At 38.2% G+C, this 13,428-nt stretch overlaps 1 protein-coding gene across 11 annotated transcripts in view; it reads right to left on the bottom strand.

Annotated features, from left to right (window-relative positions):
- Positions 1–5,425: 5,425 nt before the first annotated feature.
- LOC129754402 (uncharacterized) overlaps positions 5,426–13,428 on the bottom strand; it is a 66,919-nt gene continuing 58,916 nt past the window's right edge. For 5 of the 11 annotated variants that reach the window (XM_055750457.1, XM_055750452.1, XM_055750454.1 and 2 more), the window contains 3 exons: positions 7,670–8,906; positions 7,541–7,562; positions 5,426–7,475 (listed from right to left, as the gene is read on the bottom strand). In XM_055750457.1, the coding sequence (XP_055606432.1) occupies positions 7,445–7,475; positions 7,541–7,562; positions 7,670–8,906 (1,290 nt within the window). In that variant the 3' untranslated portion in view covers positions 5,426–7,444. Of the gene's footprint in view, positions 8,907–13,428 lie in introns of all 11 variants that reach the window. The other 6 variants (XM_055750458.1, XM_055750462.1, XM_055750461.1 and 3 more) reach the window with 6 other exon arrangements.

A 13,428-nucleotide genomic window follows, 5' to 3' on the forward strand; every position in this document is an offset into this window, starting at 1 on the left:
CTACAGTAGTATCTTGTTAATCCGAGGTAGACGGGGGAAGAGAAACCTCGGAATACACGAAATACACCGAAAACACTATCGTTTTGTTTCGGTTTTGCATATCTCCCGAGTAGGTAGCTCGGTAAAGATGGGGACCTTGTATGAATCCAGTGGCTCGGATAACGCGGAAAGTTAACCTGAAGAAAAGGAGAGTCTCTAAAGACGCAATCCTCTTGCGAACTGGAAAACTAACCTAAGAAACGAATAGTCTGCTAGAGATGGAGCTTGGGATGCTTGTCCAGGCATAAAAGATTGCCTCGCAGTTTGCTCATGTCAGCAGGAAGAGTAAAGCGCAGCGATTTGACAAGGATTTTTCTAAAACACATACACTGCCGGCCAAAAGTTTGGGATCTCTAATCTTAATGGGATTAGCAGTAGTTCTCTTTTTTCACTTGTTCCCGTTTCCCGTGAAAATAGAAATAAAATTCATTTGTTGATTTTTTCATTAATTACGGTTTATTTTCCAGGCAAACGAAAACAAAATTTAAACAGACAAGAATGGGGAATATAGGCAGAACAGACAATGGAAATACGATGGCTCCCGTGGAATTCCGGATTCCAAGTGACCAAATTATGGCCGGCCAACTTCGTTCCTTCCAAGAGCTCACCGGGAATGCATGGAAGCAGTTGGCTCAGTCACTTAAAAGATCTGGCTTAGGTAAAATTTAATTTTAATTGATTTTGTTTTTGCTGGATTTCTCAAATCAAGTTGACTAGCAGAAATCTGCGGAAATTTTATTTTAAATTAACAAGAATAAAAAGAAAAAGTGAAATCGATCAAAACATCTAGAAATTTTGATGTAATTAGCAATTTAAATTTATTCCTAATTCGGTTAGATTCGATAAAAAAAAAGAATAATATTCATTACCACATTACGTTGAGTTCATTAAAAATTCACGTTAAGTGTAGGTGAACTTCATGAGGCAAAAATGTCTATTAGGGTGTGTTCATATATTTTTTTCGTAAATGCTACGCGAGAATCAATTGGATAAAAATTATGAAGTTTTTAAACGTAGCCACGACGTGTAAATTATTTTGCGTGCAGGCATGCGTATATACAGAGCGTAAAAAAATCACCGTCGTCAGCCCAAAAACTGTGACTATGAAAAGTTAAAGCAGTCGCATTCAAAACAGACGCCATCTAAAGAGTAACCAAGCAAACAACCTCTCCTCAATCTTCAGTTATATGAAGCGTCGGAATTATCATAGTCACCTTCAGTTCGTCGTCGTCTTTTTGACTGTGACGGAATATTGTATAGATTAAAAAACATTCTAATGGAGAATTTGTTTTCAAGTGGTGGTGCACCGGGGCACTACCGGTAGTGCACTTTTTGCTGTTTTCATGCTCGTTTTCACGAAAAGTAGCCCACTGGTAGTGCACCATAAAGTGGACGGTGGAACACTCTGAAAATATTCGGTGTTGCTTGCGCTCTCACCAATACTATCATGAATTTTGACAGCACATGCTTCCCGTTGTAAACAAATATCAGCTGGTTGGTTTATTTCTATACCGCAAAAATTGCGTCCGAGCTGTTTTTTTCTCTTTATTATCCCGAAGAACGGAAACTTGTTCCGGATTCAATACCAGTGCCGTTTCCAACAGAGGCGGAGAATTTCACCTGGATGGCACGTTCCAAAGCAAACAACGCTACCAAGAAGAAATGTGCCCAGAAGGTTTGCTGCAATCTGTTCCAGGCTATGCCGAAAAAGAGCAGCAAATCCGAGTGCAAATAGGCCAACCCAAAGATCTGGTGGAATCGCCCAAACCGAAAAGTTTTCTTGTTTGGGAGGGTCCTATAAGTTGGTCTCCACAGCAAGAAGCGTTCAGCTGCATCGAAGCTACTCTGCTTCGAGCTGTGCCTTAGGGTGACGATGCTCGGTTGCGCCAAGTCCCGGATTCCCACCCGTTGCCCTTCAAAAACGGTAGTTCGAGACTACACCCACATTGGGAGCTTGAATTTCGTTCGTTTCGGTCTGTTAGCAAAATTTTCTCCCCCGATTTCCGCGATCTGAGTTCGCCAATTTGACTTCCAAGAATTTTTCTTTTGTCATCTGAAAACGGAAATAGGTACTCGAGGTATTTGCGAGGAATAAACGTTCAAAATACCGGAACCTTCAAGCTGGGGTAACTGCAGTCTAGCAGCAGCAAACATAGACCACCCAGAATCAGCCGGTATTGCAGTTATCATCAGAGCCAGAGGCGAATCTACCAAGTAAAATAAATCTGAAATCTTCACAATTCAACATAGTATATAAATTCATGCTAAAATTTTCATATTATTTAAAAGATAATGATCAACTAAAGTAAATTTCATTTCTATTTTCGAAGTCAAACGAAAACAAATACCAGCTGTAATGGATTTTTGACAGCTTGATGTTTTCTGTTGACACTGCCGATTTCACGTACACCATCAAAGGTGGGTGCAAAACTCGATTCATGCTCGTTTTCAGCGTGGAAGGTGCAACACTTTCGGGTGGTGAAAACAAATACGGTATAAGATGACGCCGAAAAGGACACGTAATTTGACTTTCTTCTTCTTCTTCTTTCACCAACATATCCAAAACGTGTAAGCATCCTGGAAAATGAAAAGACTTGCGTCCTTCATTTCTCTTTTCAACGTTATCTCTGTTACATAAAACATGCATTGCAGAGATACTACAGCCGGCCAACCATGTGGTAAATACCGCAAAGATTCTGGAGCAAGGGGAGGAATAAAGCGTGGAGTTCCCTACCAAACGCTTCATATGTGTTACAGCATAATTTGGAAATAGCTACACTAATCTAATGACATTGTGTATTAGGAAAATAATACAATAACAACGTTTAATTTAAGGAAAAAGTTTGGATCTCACCAAATAAGCCTTGAAAGTTTTCGACTATAAACCTCTTGCTCTAGTCCGGACCAGGTGACTTTAAAATTCTTTTCAAACTCCCCCAACCAGGATTCAGCATTCCGAAACAAAGCACAAACCACTCCGAGAACTACCGCCAGTCACTTAAGCTATCATTTTCCACTGTTTAGTTCTAAAATTTCTAGATTTATTTTAATTTAATTAAACAATTTTATGGACGAAAACAAAAACGCGTGCGTTGCCCACAAGTCATGGCTTACTCATCCCACGTAAATTTGACTTTCAAAATTATCGAAATAAATGACTATAAAAACATTTCAAATCCTCAATTAAATAGTAGTATTAATCTGAATTTCATTTGTTTTCGACGCTAGCAAATCACCCAATAAGAAATCCAAATACTTAAAAATTTTCGAATCATACACAAATGCTTGGAACCGATGCTGTCAACTTGCTTTGATGGCCGTGGTTTGAAAAATAATATCCGTCACGCGACCAGAAATCCATGACGATAGTCAAACTTTTCCAGTACCTTTAAGCTAAAATAGTAGTCAAATAAAATCTTAAACGTGATGGTGAAGGAAAATCAGCAACCATACCAACTATGTTTGAAAAATTTTACTCTGCGTATACATATTTTCCCAACTTGTGATGAAATAAATTTATCCCACTTCATTGCTTTGAAATAGGTACTACTACTACTACTCCAAAGTTATTCGCTGAACTTGTTAGGAACACAGCTTAATTTTCAAAGTGAATATGTTGGCAAGCATTTGGCAGAACCACCAATACAGCATCCTAAACCTGCCCTTGAAACACTTCTACATTATTGCTTTCTGAGCCTTCGTCCCAATAAACATTTTTTGCTGATAAAAGCTGAAAAAATATCGTGGTTTAAACATTAATCAGCAATCTGGCTGAAAGAAGGCCACTGGATTTGGAGAAGTTAATCAGCAATTCTGTCATAAGACGTCAATTAACGGATCAACCAAAAAAATGTCTGCCCAATGTCTGGCATCCCCTTTCCAACCATGGAGTCAGAGAAGCAATGAAAATTTGTCGTTCTTAACACATTGCGGTCCAATAACGAGATATCTCGTTTGTTCGCTCGCTGCAGGTTTGCTACATTTAGAAGGATTTTAATAATGAATTATATTGGAAAAAATTAATGAAAAAAATCTTATTAACTCAAAGATACTTAATTTGTGGAATTTAGTTGAGTTGTTTCTGAGATAAAGAGTGCCTAATTTAGGTGTTTCTCAGCTTAAATTTTTTCACGGTCCTTAATGGTTAAGCGACTATTTAAAATACCTCTCTTTATAAGGCAAATTATGCATATGACAAATGGATAGATTTTTTCAGACGTTGGGAACCAGAAATGCAATCTTCCAGTCAAGCCATTCTTCCTTGTAAATTATGCTAATCAAGAAATTCAAAAAATGTCTGCATAAGGAAATCAATTGTAATGGTTGAACAAAGGCTGAACTAGTGTTTGAAAAAAAAAAACTCTTCAACTTCTCTCATTGGCTGCACTTAAAGCACTTTAAATGCTGAAATAGCGCTCCAGTTTGCTTTTGTCCTACCATTAAGCTGAAGCAGCAAACATGCTTTAACTCAGCTTTCGTTCAGTCAAAATGTTTGTTGGGGTTACTGCTCCCCAGCAAACATTTTTGTAGCTATATTCTTAAGCTGTTTTGATATACGTACCATATCTATTATAGAATGATCGTATGAAAGTTGAAAAAACAGCATTTACCTACCAAAGTGGAGGCAATATATGTACATACATAAATTTCATTTCTTTCTAAAGGACGAAAACTACACTAGTTGGGCGTTATACGGCACCTTATTCGTACCGAACGGAAAAATTCAAGAGAGCGTAAGATTTTGCTCTCATAACCTTCAAATTGTTGCCTGCAAGCGACAATATTTTCCAATTCTCTTATTGGTCAATATTACTCAATTCCCATCTGATTTTTAGCCATCTAGATGCACTGCTGGTTGCAGAGAGAATGAAGACGACTTGAAGTTCGCGCAGGAATAGAATCATTCCAAAAGTTACAAATTCACAAACAAAATGAATTTTCTGTCATATCCAAGTTAAACTGACTTCAAACGACATTTTATACGATTTTTTCAGTATGCAGTTTGAATTGCGATTCACAACACCATTGTAAACGACTAAAATTATGATTTCAGATACGATTTCATGTTTTCTGTGTCTCTAATGATGACAGTTGATCCCATTAATGAAGATAACATTGGCATTGGGTGCATTTTTTGCTTGTGTGAACCCATTCCGAATTTCTAACATTCCCTTTTGGCCTGGAGAAAACCCACAAAACATTTCAACGGAATGTGCATTACTTTTATGATAGATTACTGTCTATCAATCAATTTTCAACTGTCTTATGGAACTACTATTTCGGATTTCGAAGCTGATCTCAAATTTTCCGGGATTCTGTAGAAAACCTTTACAGGTTTATGGACTTTTTAAGGATGTCATCATGCTTTAATGGATAATTACTCTGCTTTACACATATTTATCCTTTATTAGTTAACTAGTTTATATTAAATAAATATTTACAAAGATATTCTCGTTTTGATGACCTTTTTTCTCTTTTTTTACTTTCTCATCAAGTGTTTTGTCTTTGTTGCAGCTTAAGCTTGTATTATTGTTTGTTCCGATTTTTTTTTCAACTACGCATGTACCCTAAGTTCATCAGATTCATCAACACCTGCCCTAGATTCCATATTTTTAAGTTCGCCTTAGTTTTTTTCCTTAAGATTTGCTCTCCTGAAATTAAACCGGTACTTGAATTTGTTTTTTTATGTATAATACTAACTTCCGCTTCTTAAAAATCAATATTTATTTCGGCCTGATCTAGCGCACTAGGCTGAAGTTTTTGTTGGAACAGATTTTGTCTTTCGCTTTAATTGAACCCGGAAAATGCGTTTACCTAACGTTTTACTGTAAATACTGCTTTATTGATTGTAGAAACTTTCATTTGTTGGGTTTGAAAGGTGGAATTGTGAATTGTGGAGCTTTGTGTTAACTAAAAAAAAAAGAAAATAACAGAACACTAAAACTGGAGGGAAAATCTGGCGACTAGACTAGTTGGTGCCGTTTCTTCCATTCTTCCTTTATACAAAATTTTACTCTTTAGTACATTTCTAATTGCGCGCGATAGTAATAGTTTAAAAAAGGGGGATTATAGATTTCCTGCTGCGAGAAAGCTAAAACAAAAAAAAAAAGATTCGCGTTCCTACAATGCTACACTGCTGATTCTGCTTCTACACGTTAAAACTAAATTGGTTGATTTTGCCGCAAGCTACATAATAAATACACGTGCGTCCCAGCTCGATCGAGGTTCGTCACCTACTTTTGCCACGAGGACCTTGCTACTAGGCTGGGCTCGCTGATCGCGCTTGTTCCTACTACTGACACTGCGCTTCGGATGTTCGTCGATTGGTTGTGACATATAATGGTTAAGTTGTTAGGATTAGTAGTTGTTTCCGGTTTTAGTTAGTACTTGGGGAGTATCGAGGAGTGGTTGTTAGCGAGTTATGTTTTGTGGGAAGTTTTGCTCGGGGAAAGGTACACTGGAAGTCATAATTTAAACAAATAAATATAGTGTTCTTTAGATTCAAAGATACTCGTCATAGATCCGGACGGCGGGTTTCCAGATCTAGCTACTATAAGCTATACGAAAAAAAAAATACTACAACATAGTGACGGATGTGAAAATCGTTGATTTCGCTTCGTAACCTACTTAGTCATTTCGATGTTCGTTTTGGGTTATTCGCTCGTTGCAAAGTTTTTTTTTTAAAGAATATTTTAGAAAGAGAGGAACGAAACCGAGGGTAGTTCACGTTTTAGATGAGTCCCCTCGGTAGTATTTAAGAAGGAACTTATCCAGGTGTTCACGCCACTTTTCGATTGTGGCTGTATTGTTGGAACCAAGATCGATGTAAAGTGCAAAGAATACTGCCAAAGATAAGCTACTCAAACTACTTAGGAGGATTAGTTGAAGTAGGAAGTCCTATAAGCAAGGTAGGTAAATGTTAGGTTAGGAAAGTTTCCGGTCTCGTTAGTGAAACTTAGCGTGTGTGTGTGAGAAGATGAGAATTTGGTTAGCTGGTCCATTGGGTCCGTCCATGCTCCGCCTGAACCATACCGCCGCCAGTCGAACAAAGATGTCACTAGCGTGTGCTGAAACGAGATTTTGGTTTTTTTTTAAATTCTTTCCTGGACCTTGTTTGACTCTAGTGACATCCGTTGTTCAAATCGCGTGAGAAAATGTTTAACCGTTGTTGAACGCCACCACACGGAACTGAAAGCATTTCCCGCTGCCGTAGTCTTAGTGGATTGGGCGCCACACAAGAATGCCACTGTTTGAGTAAAATTAGAACAAAAAAGAACTGAAACAAAAGCAACTAACAAATATCGTTAACCAGAATTAGCAAAGCTTCCACATGCATTGCGAACGTGGTGCAGATTAGCAGCGGTGGCGGGAAGGATTTCGGAGCCAGTTGCCTGTTTACTTTTTTTTACTGTGCCACCAGGAACACGTGTGAGCTGCTGGAGGAAAAAGATGGATGCTAGGATGAAAGTGTTGGGTGTCAGTACCGGGACCCTACTTTTACCTGGACAGTGGCATGTGGTTAGCTACGAAAAAAATAAACAAAAAAAAAACGAGACCAGAAAACATCGGTTTTAGCAGGGTAGGAGTTAGTTGACCTTGAGGAACTGCGACACGAAGGTCGGTGCCGTACCTTTACGATCGAAGTGTCTCACCCGGACGAAAAGGAATGCCGCCACGAGAGAGGCTACGGCAAGAACCAAGAGGAGCATTACCAAACCACCGACAAAACTCGGCACCGACATGCAGATCGTTTCGGGATCGACGGTTCGCTGCGACTGGATCACTACGGTTTCGTTGCTGGCAGCACTGTTCAGTGCGAAGTTAACGTCTCCCGGTGCCACGACCTGGATGACTCGTTCGGTGTTGACGTCGGTCATTTCCTGGGCATCACGTTTGTAGATTCGTGGCTTGACGACAACGGTCATGGTGTCGCGTCGTCGGCGAGCTCCCCGCAGATCATCGAGACCTTCGACGGAACGTGGTCGACCACCCAAGCTGACCAGGTTGCCATCGTTGACCATTTCGTCCTTTCGCTTGGTGACCGTCACATACGATTGACCAGGCTGTGGTGGTGGGGGTAGATCGTGGATTTCATTGTTGATGGCATTCTGGTTCGGGTTCGATTGTGCTGCGTCCGATACGTTCTGGTCTTCTTTGCGTTCCGCTGAAGATCCCGAAGTTTGTGCTTGTGGTGGTGGAACAACACTGTCCTGATTTTCCGAGAAAGCACCAGTTGAATCAGATGGGTGACGAGGATCTGGGTACGCTGGAGGAACTCCGTATTCAGGCAGAGCTGGTGGTCCATATTCTCCACTTAGAGCTCCAGGGGCTCCATATTCTCCAGACAGGGTATTACCGGAAAGTCCCGGAAGACCGTAATCATTTCCACACTTGGGCTCTGGGCAATTGTATCGGCAAACCTGAATCACACACTGGAAGTGGACATTCATCGAATCCGGGAACTTGAAGGCCTGGAAGTATGCGAACGACACGACCGACGCTGACGGTCCGAAATTCTTGATCTTCTGGAACTTGCTCATAATCTTGGGTCGCACGACGCATCCATGTTGGTCGACCAGTTGAATTGGGGCACGTTTTCCGTCGTGAGCGACACAGTTTCGCACCAACATATCGAACTTGTTCTCGTCATCCTTGATGGCCAGCACCATGGTCATGGTTTGACCGATCTTCACAATACCCGATACCTCGGAAGCCCACGGTCCCTTTCCGACCTGGATTTGCATCCAGCATTGGAGGTTATCTCCCAAGAAGTTGGCAGTGACGGCGTGCAGCATATCAACTTGGAACGGACGGAACGTGACGGCCTTCTCGTAGAAATCGTACCAGGTGCACCGGAGCTTACGAGCCTAAAATTGAAACAGATGTTAGAAAAGGGTCTCTCAACCTTTTGTTTTTATTCATTATGATTTTGACTTAATCTGGAATTGAACGTTTATTTCTATTAAACTAGAAACATTATATGATGGTTTTATCATCGTTTGTTATGTTTGTTAATTAATTTTAACAGTAAGAACATTTCAAGATTATGAAAATTTTTAGCCAGTTAGAAAGTTGGAAGACATGAATAGATGTTGAAAATGAGCGAGTAGATTTTTTTCCAAATAGATCAACTACTTTCAGGTGGTGCAGTCAGGTCAGATAGAATTGATCCCATCATTTCAAAGCAGATCACCAAGCATGATTCTCCCCACGAGTGAACCTTGCGCGGTGAAAAGTATGTTTTTTTAGTCGGAAGCTTTTAAGATTTCGAAATTGCAGACGGTTAGAAGGTTAGAAGAGATGAAAAGCAGTTGAAAACGAGAGAAGAAGCTTTATTCAAAATCTTTGATAGGGGAGCTTTGTTCTTTATTAAAGGACATTTAATCCATTATACAGGGGACCTTAAGCTTTGTCAAAATCGATAGTTAAAAGGTTCATTGATTGGTTTTTTTGCCATCTCAAAAAAAAAAAAAAAATAGAGTTGATAATTATTGCTTTGAAAATATAGCATAATGAAGTTATTCTCCAACGATTGACTTATTATAAGTAACTGAGAAGGATTATCTACAAATACTGGTTTCGTAAAGAGTGTTTTATACTTTTCTACTAAATTTCAATATGCATATTGTATTGGATTATGAGGGAGTGATTAAGGCTATTTACCCATCACTTGAATCAACAATTTGCGTTTTGAAATGCAGACTTACATGGCTGTGTTATTCTTGAAAACTCTTTAAAATTCCTTTAAATATGTTTTTTTTTTGTTTTTTTTTGTTTTTTTTACAAATTGATTATATAGACTGTTAGAAATTATAAGCACACCTAATATTAACGGTCATTTTGAATTGAATTTTTTTTTTCGACTTCTTTTAGCTGCATCCTTTCTGTACCATCAAACAAATAAAAAAAACAATTAGTTTGTGGTTAAACTCCAAAATGCATGGTCTTACTCCAGAGAAGAGAAAAAGTATCGTACACAAGTGGTGTACAGTGAGTGGAATCTTATTGAGAAATTTTGCAAAGAAGAGGACGTGAGCGTCGGAGCGGTACTGACAGCTATTAAAAAATATGGTGAACATTGTACATTTGAAGATGAACCGAGGAGTGGTCGAAAATCTGGTCCTGGAAGTCCTGCTATCGACAAAAAGGTCACTGATGCCTACAAACAGAAACCATCGGCTTCCGTTCGGGATATGGCGAGAAAAGTTGCAGACTTCGACGTCCAACGCGATGCGTGCTAAAGAACGACTTGCGCTCAAGACGTACCGGAACCAGTTAAAACCTCAAGCCGCTTCTGTCAAACCGAGAGCCCGGAAACTGTCTGACTCAATATTTTGCAATGCTCTGGGTGCATTATGATGGACGATGAAACGTATGTGAAATTGGACTATAATACCCTTTCCTGGGCCACAATACTTCACTGTACGCAAGGATAAGGATATCCCCAAAACGATACCCACAACTATATCAAGGAGTGCCTCCAGAAGCAGCATGATGAACCCGTCATATTTTTCTCGATTTGACATCATGTCATTACGCCGAAGACACACTAGGGTGGTAAAAAATCCAAAAGGTCTGTTTTGTGCCGGAAAACATGAATCCGCCAAATTGCCCTGAGACACGGCAAATCGAAAATTTTTGGGCTTTGACCAAAGCAAAGCTACGAAAATACCAGCTACCAGCTGATGACATTGGAAAATTAAAAAAGGATTGGCCAAAAGTGATGATAATGGTGGCTAATGCAACTGTGCAGAAGCTTATGAGTCATGTTCGAGGAAAAGTGCGAAGTCTTGCTTATGATTAAAGATTTTCATCAAATAAGTGTACAGTGTTGGGTAGGACACAAACAATGATACAGTGTGCCAAATAAAATAAATAAAATTTAATAAAACAATTTTTTTTATTATATTAAAAGTGTGCTTATAATTTCTGGAACAGTCTATAATCATGAAAATCGGTTATAAAAATTACGTGAATATTATAAAAAAATACATTTCATTAAAGTTATTTTTTGTCTTCAACCCGGAAAGCCCTATTGCATTGTTTTGTTTAAACAGGAATCATGGTTGAAATAATTTTCATTTAATACTTTACTCTTTATATATTTATTGAATGTTATCGAATGCCTCACAGGCAGAGATGCCAATGTGCCAGGATTTGCCTGATTTTTCGAGGCTCCCCTGACAACCTGATAAGCAATTGGATTTCCCTGATTTTGGAAAATAAGCCTGATTTTTCCTAATTTTTGCGAATGCGGAATATGGAATATGGAACTTAATTAGACCATTTCTGAAGTAAAAATGAAGTGAAAAAACGACCAAAAAAAGGTTATCACTTTAAGCGTAATTTCCGTTATTTTGACGTATCCTGATTTTATTTCACAAGTCTATTATTTTTGGAAAAAAAAAAATGTTGGCAACCCTGCTCACAGGGATAGGAGTTTCCTTAGGGAATGTTTTGGAGCATAGGAGCTGTAGGAAAAACATGATCGTACCATTTACCAAAATGGATCCTGATCTCTACCTTTCATGAACTAATACAACCCCTTCCTTGGATAGTTGAATATACATTCGCAGACGTGCAGACGTACAAACGGTTTCCATAGCTGATCATACTAACTTATCGCTGGTTTTGAGGGATGAATCATCCGCACAGGATGAAAATCCCAGGAAAAGAAGAAAAAAGAAAAATCTCTGGTTCTTACTATTTCGAAATTCTTTTTGCAGTATGCAGGAGCAAGAGGTTGCTAGTTGAACCTGAAGAGTATCATACTAACATTCTTTCATTTTTCCCCATTGACTAAAAGGACGTGGCCGGCGCAGTTATTCATCTTTCAAAAAAGGAGAGCATCAGTTTTGCGGATTGAATTTGTTTTAAGTTTTGCTTGGTATTTTTGTATATTTTGAGAGTTTTGTTATTTTTACAATAGTGTTATTGATGTGATTTTATTTTTATGGTCCTCGTATTCTTGCCATGTTTGTTATTTTTGAAAATTTTGTGGTTTTGGTAATTTCGTAGATTTTGTCAATTTTCCAATGTTTTTATTTTTGTTAATTTAGTCACTCACTATTGCCGTTTTTGAGATTTCTTCAAGTTTTGTTAGTGTTGTGATTTTTTCAATTTTCTCAATTTATGTCTGATTATTTTCTTTTTTTTTGTCTTTTTATCAAATTTATTCTGTCAATTATGTTATTTTTGTGAAGTAACGTAACGTAAGTACGTTTTTTATGTTTGTTTGTATGCAATTTTTGTAATTTTTTCATATTTGTTGTAATTTTAACTCGACACGCGTAGAATCCTTGAAAAATATAATTTTAAAGTTTATGCTTTATTTTAATAAGATTTGGACACAATTCTCAAGTAACCAAAAGTTCTATAGAATGGTCTCTTAGAAGCTTACTTAGTCCTGATTGAAGGCTCTATAGCGTTTAACTCACCTGAAATTTTTAAATTCTTATCGATACTTTCAAATTCCATAGCAAAGCTGTGTAGAAGGCTACTCAGCTTCCAAGTGAAACTCAGAATAAAAAAAATCTAGCGATAAAAAAGCGTTCTAACCGTTTCTGGCTTTGCATTCTGACATACCTTTAAATCTTTTTTATTTTTTTTTTCTGTTTTCAACAAGATTTACACTTAATATAAAAAAATTCCTGCATGGAGATTTGAACCTCAACCTGCGAGATGAAAGCTGAGCACTCAACCTTTGTACTATGGGCCACGGGGGAAAGAAACTATCGTTGCCTTCAATTTCGCACACCATGCGTTGACGATAACCGTTTGAATAATCAATTAAACGTAAGTGTGCGAACGGAATTTTTATTTTTTTTGTGACATTTGTGTCCCATTGCATAAAGTTTTTTTTTTCTAAAATAGCAGTTCAAAAAAGGAATACAAAAGTCAACAAAGTTAAGCTAAACTAAGCTAATTGCAGCTCAAAAAAGGAATAAACTCAAATATGTGGGCCGTCAACAAGTCGCTGCTATTTCCGTAACAATCCAATTTTAAAGAGCTGCAGGAATAAATGCAACAGGAGGTAGTTATAATCTGTTTCCACTTAATTTATTTTTGATTTTGTTTTTCCACTTATCACATTTTTGTACGTTTTAGGTTATTTGGCTGAAACCAGGAATTAAAATTTAAGAAAATCATCAGAACTGCACGCTTTTCAATGCAGAAAATTCTCTGTATTTAACATTGGAAAAATGAGAGTTCAATCGGCCCACATTTCCACCGTGCTTATCGATGAATTTCCCGTCTCAATAACCTGCATGTTCTAGGTGGTGGATGTGTCGTTGTTGTTGCTGTGAGAGTTGCTTTCATCGAAGAGGCAAATTGGAAGAGTCGGAATCGAAATCTCTATTTTCCTACTGGTGTGGAATATGTAGAAAC

The sequence above is a fragment of the Uranotaenia lowii genome, chromosome 3 (assembly GCF_029784155.1).
Source record: "Uranotaenia lowii strain MFRU-FL chromosome 3, ASM2978415v1, whole genome shotgun sequence".
NCBI classification, from domain to species: Eukaryota; Metazoa; Arthropoda; class Insecta; order Diptera; family Culicidae; genus Uranotaenia; species Uranotaenia lowii.